Source organism: Alligator mississippiensis, chromosome 4 (assembly GCF_030867095.1).
Source record: "Alligator mississippiensis isolate rAllMis1 chromosome 4, rAllMis1, whole genome shotgun sequence".
Classification (NCBI taxonomy): domain Eukaryota; kingdom Metazoa; phylum Chordata; order Crocodylia; family Alligatoridae; genus Alligator; species Alligator mississippiensis.
This window is the reverse complement of record NC_081827.1, coordinates 188,845,879-188,861,197: the sequence shown is the minus strand read 5'-3', so window position 1 is coordinate 188,861,197 and position 15,319 is coordinate 188,845,879. Positions and strand designations below refer to the sequence as shown.

The following is a 15,319-nucleotide window of genomic DNA, read 5'->3' as shown; positions in this document are numbered from 1 at the left end:
CTTCTGCTATTTTGACATCTGGTTCCATCACAAATCAAGAGCAAAAGCTTGACACGGTACATTTTATTTTTTGTTTGACACAATATTCTGTTTTATTTGAAAAGGTAGAACATTTTTATTTCAAATTTTTTTATCAAAACAAAGCTTGCCAGCCCTCTCAGGACCATAAGTTTCATGTCAAGTCAGTTCACCAAGAGACAGTACTCCAACTTTAGCATATGGACATTTGAGGACTGGATGTACTTATTCTCCTCCTTGGGCATCTCAGTAAAACTACAGAGCCTTCTTGCTGCTCTCTTGGTTCACCAAAATAGTTAACACTTGTTAGTTTTCTTGTGGTAATAGCATACATTTTGTCAGTGAAGATGTCCTGCTCAGTGGCCTATCTTTGGGGCCATTTAAGGAGTGGAAGTGACAGACTTTGAAGAAAGGCCAGGAGTCCTATCTAGCCAGGAGTCAGCTGCAATAGCAGGAAAGCAGCATGTGAGAAAGGAAGAACACTCTTGGATCAGCCAAAAGTGAAGAGGATATTTGCCTTCTTATCCAGTGTAACGCTACTGGTCTTAATCACACTTTCCTGGTATCCTCTCAGATTAAACTTGTGAATTGAACTAGTACACAGAAGTTGGTTGGGGGTGGGGGAGGGCTTCCCTGGCAAATAGCTTGAATGGTGCCTCCCCCACCCTGCTCAGGCGGAGTGTTTAATGAGACCGCTTCCAATAATGTACCTTATGGCTGTCCCCAGCCCTTTCCTACACACGGCTCCATGAAGTGCACAGAAGACAGATGTACCTGCTTGAAGTAGAGCCTCATGAGCTGAAACCCTAGCCTAGAGGGAAAACTACTTTTCCAGACTCTGCTTTGTGTTACTTAACAGATAGTCCAAAGATAACCGCAAATGGCATTGGTTCCTCTCTTAATCTTCATTTTACTGTTTTCCTTTGACAGGGACCTCCTGGACCCGGGGGGCCTCCAGGGCCAGATGTGAGTGAAAGAGATTTTGTACACTTTCTTTTTAATTTCCTCCATCTGTTTTCAGCTGCCCTTGGCTAAAGCACTTCAGAAAATGTATTCCTCTAGGAAGCTGTTAGATAGCAGCAAACAGAGAGAAGCTCCCAGGAGGGTTTACATAAACTCCAGACACCTTCAGGAGGCAAAGCCTAGTGATGTCTTCTGGATCACTGTCCCAATTCAAGTTCCCTGCCAAAATGAAGGAAACAAATCCACTCTGAACTGGTGGAACTGGAAGCCCATTTGTTCAGATAGGGTTATGGGCTTGTGTTTCATCTCCTGATAAAGGCAGAGGAAATGCAGAATTTTGCATTTACCATGAGTTTGATGGAATCCGCCCACACGGGAATTGACTCTGATTTTTCAGAGATTATTGATGACTTCATACACTGATGAGCTTGCAGTGTGTGCTGTGATCAGGGCACAATTTCCAGTCCAGTAATCACTGGATACGAGAACAAATGACCATCCACGACTAGTGCTCCTGCATTTAAAGCAGGACAGAAGCTGCCATGGATGGCCATAGCAACAGGTTTTACCAGTTTTCAGCAAAGTACTGGCTCTCACCTGCTGTGGGTTCGGTACTGTTCTTTGTGACATTTGTATTCAAATCTAATCCCCGTTTCCAGCTTTCCTAGGATTGAACTTTGAGAAAACAATGTCCAACTCTGGAGACACCAATGCTTACTGGATAGCAATTCCTCTCTTGTTAGGCCTAGGGAATGAGGAAGTCTTTTCTTGACCATTCAACTTTTTTTTCTTTGTTTTTAGGAATGTGAAATTTTAGACATCATAATGAAAATGTGCTGTGAGTATGTGCTCCTTTGCTCTATGCCTGTCAATTTGTTAAACTAGTTAACACATACAGCCTAGCCACCCAAAAGACTATGAGCTAGAAATATCCTTTGGGTTATGCAATAAAAGCCCTTTTGAAAACTGGTGACACTATAGAGAGAGCCTGGGTTTGCTGGGTCTGGAAAAGGAAAAAAGAGAATTTTTTTTTTTTAATATTCTGGCATTAAATTGTTCACGGACAAAGGCCTGCCATTCTTCTACAATACGACTCCTAGGGCATCTCCAGATGTGCATGGACATTTGGTTCTCTGGTGATAAGTAGTGATGGTATACCTTGCACCACCACTTCTTGTCCCTGGGGAACGCCTGTGCCACGTGCACTTTGGCACCCAGTAAGTTGCCCTGGGTGGCATAGGGAAGGCTGGGGCCAGCACCGTGCTGGCCCCAGCAGCCTTACCTGCAGTCCTGGGGGCCTCCTAGACCTGCAACCATGGTGATTCTGCCGGGCAGATGCTGGCCACCAGCTGCAATGTGGCTCTGAGTGGCCCAGCTCTGCTTTTTAGCAGCACATGCCACCCAAGTGTGCACTGCTTCGGGGGGGGGGGGGTCTGAATTTTTTTTTTTTTGACCCCTGAATATCCAGGGGTCAAAAAAAAACATGGAAAAAAAAGCAGAGCAGCGCATGCTTGGGCGGCATGCCCTTGCAGCACAGAGAACTCTGAACTGTGCGGTATGTGGCACTGGAAATGTGTTTGTAGCACCACATACCACATGACCGCACTCTGTCTGGACGCACCCCTAGAGCAGAAGCTGGCTGCTTTGCTTGGCTCTGTGTAGGTGGACCAAACTCTCTGGCTTGGGAAAATTTGTTCAGTGCTCTAAGCCTGAGTGCGAGAAGAGTCGTATTGCATTGTGACAAACAGACAGTCATGATGCCCTTAGGCCCATGCCAGTGTACTGCAGAGAACAGCTCTGTGCTAGCGTCAGATCAACTATATTGAAATAGCACTTGAGGTGGTAAGGCATCCTTATTTTCATGCACTTTCTTCTCTTGGGGTGGAGGGAAATATTACTTGCTAATGGTAAATCATTTCCTCATTAAATGAGTCATCTAAAATAACTGGAAGTCCCTGTTGTAGCCTATTTTCAACCCACAATGAAATGTAGAACTGCCAGTCGCTGCCAGTGGTTCAGAGGCATAGAACCGGGTGTGGTTCCCATCCAGTATGCCATCTGATTGAGGCATTGCAGCTCAGCTTTGCAGCTGGCAAAGCAGCTGTAAGCCAAGCTCTGGACCCCAGCTTTCAGAACTTAATTTTAATATCACACATGCAAAGGCTGGGGAATGAAAATGCTTAATTGCTGCAATTGCATGCACAAATCATTAATTTGCATTTGCACCTCCCAGTTAGACATACATAAATTCCAGAATTGCATATGCATACCGGATTTGTTAACTCACGGTAATTGTACAGTCAATTACATGCACAGCTGCTCGTGCAGTTTTTTGTACAATTTTTCAGCTGACTTTTGAAAATCAAGCCCTAAATATTTTTCACTGCTAAAAGGATTTTAACATCTGGAACAAGTTATCCAGAGAGGTGGTGGAATCTCAGTCCTTGGAGGATTTTAAGACCCAGCTAGACAAAGCCTTGGATGATGACATAGTTGGGGACAGTCCTCCTTTGAGCAAAAGGACTAGATGATCTCCTAAGGTCCCTTCCAACCCTAATTTTCTGTGATCTCTATGAGCAGCCAGTGTAATTTTGTATACTTGTGATTGAGGGAAGGTAATGCTGCTTTCCATGCATATGGTGCTAAGGAATCATGGTCAGCAGACATTAATGAATTGCCAGGGGATTCACAGTATTTGGGGAGCTGAAACTGGTCTTTGCCATGTAATTTACTTAACCTTTCTGGGTTTATCCTATATTTATATTTAAAAAGTAATAAATCAATATGTCGAAGAATAGAATGTGGCTACATATATTGTTTCAAACCTCCTACTACCTAATGCACACTAAACTGCAGAATGTGATAAAGAGATCATATTTAGAAAAGGTTTCAGTGCATTCTGACAATATATTATTGTTTTGTTAGAATGAGCATTTCCCAGCTTGTATTCAGCCCAAAGAGGTACACCATCTCTTCCAAAATGTATTTCCTTTAGAAAATGATTGCCCAGTCCACTGAGCTGCAGACACGTTTGGATACTCCCTGGGAGATAGTTTGCTGTGCTATTATGTCATGTAATATATACTCCACACATACATGACAGAGCCTTTCGACCTATACATTATAACCCATTTTGTCTGATTCCTTCATAAGCCTGCACTGAGGATAGATACTGAACATCCAGGGTCTGAACCTTGGAGCCCTTTTTAAATATATCAAATGTGAGATATTTCTCCTTGAAGGAGAAATGCATCAACTGTGCAAATCCCTCATGCTGTAATACTGTACTACAGGCAGTCTGAATTATTGTGGGAGAAAACATGCAGTATGTTATGTTTAAACATCCTCTCTCTTTCTTTCCTTTCTCCTCCAGCTTGCTGTGGTAAGTGTCATTTTACAAATGTTTTAAGAAGGTTTTGCTAGTTCTTTTGCTTGTTTCCAACCCACCTTCCTTCCTGTACCCACAATCACTAGCTAGGCAATGAAATCTTGTAGTATGGAATGAGCTGTGAGAACACAGAAAAAAAAGAACCAAGGATGGACTAAATTAGGAAAAGCTTGGAAGGGAGGGGGCAGGACAATATTTGGAAGGCTGCAAGGCCTTGCACATATATTTGCTGGCTGGAGGAAAATAAGCATCCAACTGACCCATGCCAACAATCTTTAGGAAATAATTTCCCACCCTTTCTGTACTTGCAAGCGAATCAAGCACTGGACATGTTTTAAATCCAGGGCTACCTTCAACTCCCAAACCCTGCAGGGAGGAGAGAGTTGCAATTTAACTTCCCATAAAGTCTTGATGGACTGGGTAAGAATCCAAAGGCATTGGGGTACTGCCCAGGGAAAACTGTGCTGCTTCATCAAACCCAGATGGCACAGTCATTTTCTAGCTGAGTTGGCTTATTAGCCTATGCTTGCAGCATACCAGCCTCACCTTTGTCTCTTTTGGAAAGAAATGAGGAGCCTTTAGATAAGATTCTTTTTAAACCCGATTAGAGGAGTTTTGTAGACCCTTGTCCTTTTTTAAAATGTTATGTCTATTTTACATAATGTGTAAGGCACAAAGGGGTCAGAACAGGCTTTCGAGTAATCAACAGGAAAAAGAGCTAAATAAATCTCCAAATGTATGTTCAGTGATTTAAGTGCTTTCTTTTGTGTCGCATCTTCTGTAGCAGCAAGGCAAACACAAGCAGAGTCCTCTGCTTGGCTGTGTAATCTATACTGCAAAATATTATGCTATATTAAAATGGCTAAGGCATATAAAACTAACCCCTCTCACCTTGTTCCTTGCTGCAGAGTGCACATGCGGCCCTATCGATCTTCTTTTTGTATTGGACAGTTCAGAGAGTATTGGCTCGCAAAACTTCCAAATTGCCAAGGATTTCATCATTAAAGTCATTGACAGGCTGAGTAAAGATGAACGTGTAAAGGTGAGCTTTTTGCATGCCACCAACGTGTACTGTGTCCAGAATGGGGAAGGCTTTACAGGTAGGGCTGGCCAGATGACAATCATTCTACTTTGTAGAAGATGTTGGGGATCATGACCATTGTTTTCATTCTCTGCTGGTTCAGAGATAAGGCCTTTTGAAATAATGGGGGGAGTGGGGGAAGGAGAGGCAGAGAGAGAGAGAGACCCATGCCAGAAGGATGCCAATATCAGACTGTATACAGACCCCGCCTAGGATGTGAGAGACCCAAGTTTGAGCTCTCATTCTGCCCGGTTTAAACATAGGCTAGAACCCAGTCCCAGATGAGCATGAGAGCCACTAGGCAATAGTATCATTCTGCACTTCTCTCACCTTTTGGAGCTGTTCACCTATGTGCCAGTAATTAAATATTTAGACTTGTAACTAAATATGACCAGAGACAGAGGATCACTCTATTGCTTATGGATTAGAGGACTTGTCTGGAAAATGCAGGTTCATATCTCTGCTCTAAGTCAGGGGACCCCAGTACAAGGCCTGTGTCTAGTACAATAGGTGAGTGCCCTAGCCACTGAGATGTTAGCTATTCTGGAAATGCCATTATAGGCCTAAGAATATATTATAAGAACGGGTATGTTTCCCCGAAGCACTTAATCTTTGACAGACAATAAGTTTCTCTGAAAATGTCTTAGCTGCTGCAGCGCCCATGGCAATGTAATCCAAATCCTATCCAAAGTTGCTCTAAGGTATGACAAGGGCAGACTAAAATTAGAGGAAGCACAGAGGTGGTTTAAAGACACTTTTCCCTACCTTCATCTCTTACTCACACTGAGCCCAACTTGGCCAAAATGGAGGAGGATTGGAAGGGATTACCACTGAATACTTAAAGAAGTATAGACCTAGGACTACAGAAACAAGCCCTCTATTCTCCCAGAAGGGTATGAGCCTGCATGTGAGGCCCTTCCTTCGTTCATGCTCATTCAGTGACAAACTCTAGGACTTCGCAAACAGATCTAGGCATCACAGGCACAAAATGAGTTACAGGTTGGATTTTTTCTGGACTCCTCAGGGTCCCATGCCAGTGCCAGGGGATATGTTGCCTTCTTACTAACATTTGGCTCAAGAACTTCCATTTTGTTTCCAACCATTGTTCAACAGTTTGAGGCTGGGGAATCACGTGTGGGTGTTGTGCAGTACAGCCATGACAACACCCAGGAGTTGGTGGCAATGGGTGATGCCAACATTGACAACATTGGAGCCTTGAAGCAGTAAGTCTATAGATTGAGTAGCTGCATGTCCATCAGAGGTCAGCTATGTGCCTTATTTGAGTGGTTATGTATCTGCATATAATGCTGCTTGTGCCTCTGGATTGATGAGTCGTGACAGCGTAGAGACTGCTGAGCACTCTAAAAGTGCATATCGATTAGGGCTGCGTGAAATTTTGCTGGCCATTTTGTTTCAACACGGTTTCAACTCATTTCAAGGTTGAAACCGCAAAATCAAAATGAAACAAAGGTTGTCGAAATAGCCTCAAAACAAAACAAGGCTAGTCAAAACGTTTTGAAAGTCGAAATATTTCAACCATAGCTCTGGGGATGGGAAGTCAGTCCAGCGCAAGATCCGGCACAGTACGGGAAGTCAGCCCAGCTGGGCTGCCTTCCCATCCCCAGCAAAATGTTGAAACAACGTTGAACGAGCCTTTCTGTTCCAATGGAACAGAAAGGAACAGCTGTTTCGAATCAAAATGAAATTCAAAATGGAATTCTGTTCCCTCGAACCATCAAAACTGAAGGCAAAACGGAACAGCGCCGTTTCGCACAGCCCTAATATCAATGACTCGCAAATTGCATCTTATTGTTTGCACATTGCAGCCATTGCCCAAGATTGGTACATGGGGAAGGCTCAATCCCCACAGAAGATTCAAGAGATCAACATGTAATCTTACAGACCAGAGGGGCATGATTCAGCTTGACCCCTGCTTCACTTTATGAAAAGAAGCATCATGGGTTCCCATCCTCATCAGCTCCTATCTTTGCTAGGCCTCCTGTGGTAAAACCAAGTGTCTTTATCTTGATTTGGGAAACAATCTGGCATTGTTTCCTTTAATTTTCACTCTAATGGAGGCCTAGTCATGTTCCAATCATGAAGGGCCACATCACCCAGGACACTTAGTAGGCTGAAAACTCTGGTGCAAACCCTGGGTTGGAAAAACCAAAAACTTGCTGATTGTCAGTTCCAGCCTCTGCACTGCACCAGAGATTTGAACCAGCTCTCATGCATGCTGGGGGTGGGACTGAAAATCAGCTGATTGTCAGTCCCAGCCCCAGCACCACACCAAAACCAGTTCAAGGCGCTGGTGAGGTGTGAGGGATGGGATTAACAATCACCCACGTAGTCTGGGCATCAGAGGGGATCTCACCATGTCATCTTCCTTTGAAACATCCTTGATTGCCAGTTGCAATGCAATCACTCATATGATACTGGTTTGGTGGCTTTCACCAGACTAGCTGAAATCATGAAGAATCTTGAGTTCCAGCTTGCAAAGGTGCCCTGCCTGCTAGATACCCTCCCCACTTGCCTCACTTGGATGGCTTCCACAGCATAGTTAGCTTGAAAGTGGCAGTAGATGCAGGGTCTGCTTGACTTAATCTTACTGGAAGCACTCATGGAATTCAAATGGGTGGGAGGTGACAGCAACCATCAGCCAAACTGGGTTTTTGGTATGAAGCCAATAGAGGCGCCAAGAGCTGCAGGATCTTTCCAGACTCTTCTTGGGGGATATTGGACAGGATTTGTCCCCTCAAACCTCAGAGCACTAGGTTCAGTCCAGAGAGCTAAGGTGCTCCTCAGACTGTCTCCATGGAAGGCACTGGGCCTCTACACCAGCCCCATTCTCCCCTGCTGCTCCCCCAAACTCTGACTGCCCCTGAGAATTCCTTAAAAGGGGTAAGGGGCACAGCATGAAGGGTATCTACAAGGCAACAAGTGCAGCCTCCGTTATATTGGCATCCCTGTGGATTCCCCATGGTGCAAGGAACATATAGATGCCCAGGCCCATCTTTGTGGGGTATAACTCTGAAGCAGCAGGGGAAAGGATTGCAGAGACTGCTCTGCTACACGAACTGGCAGGGCATAATCACATATGTTCCTGTGCTCTGCCTTTTCCTTCTGGCCTGTGCTCTATAGGGCTCCTCTCTGGAAAGCAGCAGCAACAGGCTGCCCTATGGCAATACACACCAGGACAGTTATGCTACTGTGATTGTGACGGTAGGCTCTTACCTCTGTCCCCAGTGAGCCAGAGGAGATGGGGAGGGGCTCTTCCAAAGTACAACATTGACAGTGGGTGGCATATTATTTCCTTTGAGTGGGCATAGTCCCGTCTATGGCATATCTCTGCACTGCTCACTGCAGCCCCATTTAGCAGCATATCCAGTCAGAACCCTCTTTGACAGCTTGTCTGAGTCTCGAGTGGCAGCCATGCCCATAGATACTCAACTGTTGCGTGATACTAAGTACTGTATGTGACATAGTATCATTGAATACACCAGCATGCATTTGCCACAGCCACTCTATCATTGTACATGTTATTTGTTATGCCAGTAGAAGCTAAGCCTGCAACTTATGCTAGTAGAAGCTCCTGCAACTTAACTAATCGGGTACCTGAATTTGACCAGTTGTGGAAGCAGGATTCAAGCTTCATGGGTCCCTGGCATGTGCATGCATGTAATGCCCAAGTCCCTGGCTCTCACCCACAAAATTAACTGAGAGTGGCTCTCAGATTTGCTGGCAAACTGTAAGCCAGAACAATCCTTGTTCTCTGTGAAGAGGATTCTTTCTTTGCTAATGATATGGCCAGGAAGTAACTCTTCCTGTCCCACACTACAAACGTTTCAGCCACAGCACTCACTCAAGCCATGAAGACATTTGACTTCTATGACATTCGCAGCTGAGGACCATCTGGGAACCGGGGCCATTCAGTCTGAGCCTTATTTGCTGTTGTGCTTGCAGAGCTGTGAAGAACCTGAGGTGGATAGCTGGTGGGACCTACACTGGAGAAGCCCTGCAGTTCACCAAGGATAACCTGCTGCGACGGTTTGCCTCAGAAAGGAGGGTTGCCATCGTCATCACAGATGGCCGGTCAGACACTCTGCGTGACACCGCCCCACTCTCCTCGCTCTGTGATGTCACCCAGGTAATGGGAAAGAGGACTGTCCGGGCCTGGACCTAGGCAGCCCTTTTTGCCTTATCAGTCAGGAAACGTGAAGCATGAGAGTTTCCACAGTGCAAGGGGGCAGGCTGGTTCTGAGCAATGGCGACAGTCTGGCCTGAGGCAGAGTGAGCTTTCCCCCACATTCATGTACACGTACATCCAACGAGCATGAGGAGCTGGTGTTGGTATTACTGGGGAGCAATTGTTCATTAATGAGAGACTGTGGCTTCAGGCCTACACATGATCTCCATCTTCTGATTCTGCCCTTCTTCTTTTCCCTCCATACATGTCGTCTTAGACCAAAACATTTTCAAGTCAGGGGCTGCATCTGTTTTCATAAAGCACTTAGCACCATATGAGCCCAGTTCTTATCTGCACTCTTTAGGCACTACTAGGGTCTCAATAAATAACCAGGCATAACCAACAGGTTGGAATACCACAGCAAGCTATCCTTGTCTTGCAGGTGGTTTCTCTTGGGATTGGCGATATTTTCCGCACGCCCCCTAACTCTGAGCAGTTAGGGGTAATTTCTTGTCAAGGCACATCCCAGAAACCAGGACTATCTGTTCAAAGAGACAACTATGCTGAACTGTTAGAAGACAGTTTCCTGCAAAACGTCACCGCACATGTCTGTAAAGGTAGGTTACATCGTGTGTCTTTCTGGGGATAGTTGAAGTCAGCTAAGCTTTGGCTCTGGGCTGGTGCCTCAGAACTGGGAGTGCAGCAGGGGCAACAAGAAACATGAGCCAGGAGAGTGGCTGACCTAGCCTGAATGATGATTTGGAGTGGGAGTGGCCCTGATGGCATCCCAGATGATTATGTTCTCAGTTAGTACCATAATGTCAGACATGGTGCGCTCTAAAGTCAGGATAAAAGTTCAGCCCTGATTTGAATGAATGAAGGGATTCTACCATTTCCCTTGCCTTTGCTGTAAGGACCAAGCCCACCCTGTGATATGGAGCCCACCTTGTAGAGGAGAAAGGAGAGAGAGTTGGTTTCCCACAGCCAGGGCAGGACGAGCTAGTTTGGCTACCCCATTCTAAGTTTCAGGAACAAAGTCTACTGACAATGTCTGTTCGTACATCATAGCCCTACGGGTGCGTGTCCAGACCTCATCGTTGGATGGCATGGACAATGCCTGGAATGCAGTCCCATTCCTTTTGGAACACAAGGAGATGTACATTGCAGCATGGTACTATCCCTAGGCCATGCCAAAGCCATCCTGGCTTTGCTGCCTGTGAAGCTTACTTATTGCCACATAGAAATAACTTCAGAAGCAGTAAAGCCAGGAGACATCTGAAAAAAGGTGTGCGTATGGGGGGGCGGGGGGAAGGGTGCCAGTCAGTAGAAGCCTACTTTTTCTACTGACTGGCACCCTTCCCCACCACACACACACACCTTTTTTCATATGTCTCCATTTTTTACAAGGGTGACATTTGAGCAGATGAACTGAAGCATGTAACACTGGTATTCAGAGATATAACTTGAGTCATTCAGTGGTATAGCAACATGGGTTTGTGCAATAAGACCTGGTTAATGGTGCTAGCATTCCACAGTGTCAGCACTACTGTGTTTATTGGTCACCAAAGGGCAGCAGGGAGTGTCACATATCTGTTTTAGTGACTAATGCCAAGTAGCACCATTTTGAATTGTTTTTTATGATCAGGCTCCCTGCCTTTTGCTCTCGGGGTACCACCAACAAGCCATCTGTCTCATATCCAGCAAGGTAGACCAAGACAGGAAATGTTCTGAGTGAGTGATGGCATTTAATATGATGTGTTTTGCTCCATTTCTTTTACAGAAAAGAAATGTCCAGACTACACCTGCCCAAGTGAGTACTTACTGTGAATGAAATGCATCAGAGGCAGGTGGGCAGGTTGGATTGCAGAGGTGTGGGAGTAATGTTACCTCTGCTGGAATCCAGGGAATCTGAGAGAGCGTTTCTGAAGAGAAAGGACCACCCAATAGGACCTGCATGGGTACAAATCCTGAGTCTCAGACTAATTAATATGTTTTCTGGGCTCTACTATTGAATAGTATTGAACAGTGTTGTGGTATTGGACAGAGGCAACCAAGTTTAGAATGACAGCAGCAATGGGAGAACTTCAGCATGATGCATACATAGCAGCCAATGAACATAAGAGGGCCAGAATAAGGCAAGTCAGAACAGGTTGCCTACAGCATAGCTACAGACCATTGGCTGGTCACTTTCCAGTGATGCAGACAAGTTGGTTCAAACAAGTAATTATATTTCAATGACTAAATCACAGTGATCAAAGCAACATTAACTTCATAATTCTCTGAGGAGGGAAAAGCACATAAATTTAGCACGCTAACAGTAAACTTTAGAAATGGACATTAAAAAAAAACATGTGGAATTTTGTCAAAATCACCTGGAAGTCAAAAATTAGGCAGATAGCATTCTTAAGCCAACTATGAAATATAATTGAAATAAATAAAATACAGTCTTAGAAAGTGTACACATCTTTAGCTCAAAAGACAGCCCAAAGTCAAGTAAATAAACCTGGTGTGTTAAATTATAAGGGCTAATATATTTTTCAAGCTAAAAAAATGTCCAGGAGTCCAGTCCTCCAGGGAGCATGGAGAGGTAAAAGGACAAGATCAACTATGAAAGGAGGCTTACAGAGAACTGTAAAATAATCAGAGAATAAATTTCTTAGGACATTCAGAAACAGGAAGCCTGAGAGGTGACCACTGCATGCACTGGGCTGTGGTGGGGAGAAGGATCATCTGAAGAGAGTAAATAACAATGGACCTTTCTCTGCACAGTCATTTTTGCAGGTTCAGCTGATATCACGCTCCTGGTGGATGGCTCCACCAGTGTTGGGAGTAAGAACTTTGAGACCTCCAAGTCATTTGTGAAGCGGCTGGCAGAGAGGTTCCTGTTGGCAAAAAAGGGTTTGGGTGACACAGTGCGTGTCTCAGTTGTTCAGTACAGTGGTAAAGGACAGCAGAAAAACGAGGTGGAGTTCTCACAGAACTACACAGTGATTGCTGATGCTGTTGATAAAATGCAGTACATGAACGATGCCACAGATGTCAATGCAGCCATCAGGTATGTCACCAATGTGTATCGGCAGACTTCCCCGTCTGGTGTCAAGAAGAATGTCCTGATCTTCTCGGATGGTAACTCCCAAGGGATCAAAGAAACAGACATAGAGAAGGCAGTGCAAGATGCTCTGAATCAAGGCCTTGAGATCTATGTGCTAGCAGTGGGCAACCAAGTCAATGAGCCAAACATCCGTGCCCTTGTCACTGGGAAGAGCAGAGTTTATGATGTGAGCTATGGGGAGCGCCATCTCTTCAGAGTACCTGACTACCATTCCCTGCTGCGTGGTGTCTTCTACCAAACAGTCTCCAGGAAGATAGCTGTTGACTGAATTGCAGAATGCCCCTCCACTGGTCTGAAAGTGTCAGGCTACATATGCTTTATTTCTCTTAAGAATGAAAAAGTTAGCAATACTCTTGATCAACCTGATGAACTTGTGTTTCCAGGAAAAGCCATAATACCAGGGTCTGTCTGTGCACTACCCCTTCTCCCTTGCTTTGGAGCTTTAATTTTATCCCTTGTATGTTCATTCCCCTGAATATGGAAGTTCCCACCCACCTTGCAACTTCCTCCCTCTGCCACCCACAGCAGACACGCATAGGGTTCATCCCAGCTACGAGCCTCAGAACATATACTGTTCTTGCATTTCTCTGTTTTTAGGTGCAAATTAGACTGATGAGACTAATACCACTATGAATTTACCTGACTTCGCAAGGTTGATCAACCCTCTTTCTGTATATTATTAAATTTTTTCTTCTCCAAATTAAAGATGATCAGGTCACAATGTTTTTAACCCAACATCATTTTGAAAACTTGCCAAAGCAAGCCACCATGTCTTTGGTAAGCATTGTGCAGGAAGGGAGGGGAAGGGGATTTTTGTCACAACTGGGAGGTTTGCTTCATGTCTCTAACTGGTGCAGGGAGAAGGACCTTCAAAACTGCCCTCAGCAGCAGGGTGCTAGAGTCAGATGCAAAGCGTAAATGGCTTCCAGTGCCATGGGATTCAGTACAATGTGGCCCATCCATATTTCCCAGGGCAGGAATGGAGGTAATGGAGTGCATTTTGGCACTGGCTGGGTTTCCATTCACCCCCTTGGAAATGGGTGGGTAGAAATCCAATTAAATTGGCCCCACTACATTTGAACAAAAACTGGAGAATAACAATAGGGGACAATAGTGAAAAACTTCTTAAAGACACTTCTTCCGACTATTCTCACTCACACAACAAAAAAAGTGACCCCGCAAATGATCTATTGATGTGGGTTATTTTCAAAATTATTCTTCAGAAAATCTGTCAAGGCCCATTCAACAGGACTTTCAGAAGTGCCTAGGCACTTACCTCTTAACCCTAGAGAAGGAGCAGAGAGATGCTTGACTCTATAAGAGTTCCATTGAACTCTGTAGGCACCTAAGAGCCTAGACATTTTTTAAAAGTCCCACTCAATACAGTATATACTGATTTAGGGCCTAATTCAGGGACCGCTGAAGTCTATGGAGAGATCCATTTTATCTGTAGGGGACTTTGGATCAGGCTCTAAGATATACTAGCAAGCAAAGGTGCTATCCCTACCTGGGTGATGTCTACCCTTTATGTTTACACACTAATTTCTAAGACCATGCTGAAGATATGGTGAGGTTTCATTCAGTGTTTCCAATGGTGCTCTTGCTATGAAATTATGTGCTTCTAAAAGAAATGGCATTGATTACATGGCATCAGTGTTGCTATTCATTTTACTTTGTAATCAAGATCCATTTTACCAGCTAGTTTTATTTTATGCCTGTGTTTTACTGAAATGTGTTCACTTCAGAAGTTTGTCCAAATAAATTGTTTTCCACAGCCCTGCTGGAAATTGTCTGTGTCTAAGTTTAACACCAGGGCTAGGAACAGAAGTTCCACATAAACTGGTTTAAGTGATCAGAAACTGGTTTAAACTTGTAACAGAACAGAAGCTCAGTGCACATAAACCAGTTTAAAAATGGCTGAAACTGGTTTAAGATAAACCTGTTTGAATATAGTATCAGACTTAACTGATATTGGGTCAAACTGGTTTAAGAAACTTCTATCCCAGACCCCTTCATGGTTCAACTTAAATCACAGTCCCCCAGCATGCTTTGCAGCCCTAAGCTGGGCTGTATGCTCCGGAGAGCAGGGCTGGCCCTGCCCCTCTGCTCCCCAGCTGGGGCAGTGAGGGCTGGCTTGGGGGGGGGGCGGGGGTAAGTCCAGCTACAGATGCAGCTTAGTCTCTAGGGGGGAACTGCCCCCCCGCCCCTGAAAACCCCGGCTTGGGTCTGGGGCCAGGGAGGGGGGTAAACACTCCTTCACCTGCTCAAATTTGATGCTGGCTGCAACTGTGGACTGCAAGTCCCAGAGGTACCTGGAAGCAGGAGGAGTAAGTGATGAGCAACCGTGAAGAGTCCTGTAGCTGTAAGTCTGGACTGCAAATCCCAGAGACCTCAGGGGCAGCAGGAAGAGGAAGTGAACACACAGCCAGAGAGCCATGCTCTAGCACCCTCCTGCCCCCACAGTTTCTGGCCTGAGCCATTGCAGGCATATGGCTGCATTTCATGAATCAAAGGTAAATATCAGTTCACTTCTGTTTCAATTTAATCTGTGCAGTTTAGACTAACCTGCAA

The 15,319-nt window shown here is 44.9% G+C and overlaps 1 protein-coding gene across 1 annotated transcript in view; it reads left to right on the top strand.

Moving 5' to 3' along the window:
• COL6A1 (collagen type VI alpha 1 chain) overlaps window positions 1–14,522 on the top strand; it is an 80,931-nt gene extending 66,409 nt beyond the window's left edge. Inside the window, exons 27-35 of the mRNA XM_006260987.4 lie at window positions 949–984; window positions 1,783–1,819; window positions 4,355–4,363; window positions 5,278–5,411; window positions 6,564–6,673; window positions 9,414–9,597; window positions 10,079–10,253; window positions 11,417–11,446; window positions 12,406–14,522. Coding sequence (XP_006261049.1) covers window positions 949–984; window positions 1,783–1,819; window positions 4,355–4,363; window positions 5,278–5,411; window positions 6,564–6,673; window positions 9,414–9,597; window positions 10,079–10,253; window positions 11,417–11,446; window positions 12,406–13,016 — 1,326 coding nt within the window. The 3' untranslated portion in view covers window positions 13,017–14,522. The remainder of the gene's footprint in view (window positions 1–948; window positions 985–1,782; window positions 1,820–4,354; window positions 4,364–5,277; window positions 5,412–6,563; window positions 6,674–9,413; window positions 9,598–10,078; window positions 10,254–11,416; window positions 11,447–12,405) is intronic.
• The last annotated feature ends 797 nt before the right edge of the window (window positions 14,523–15,319 follow it).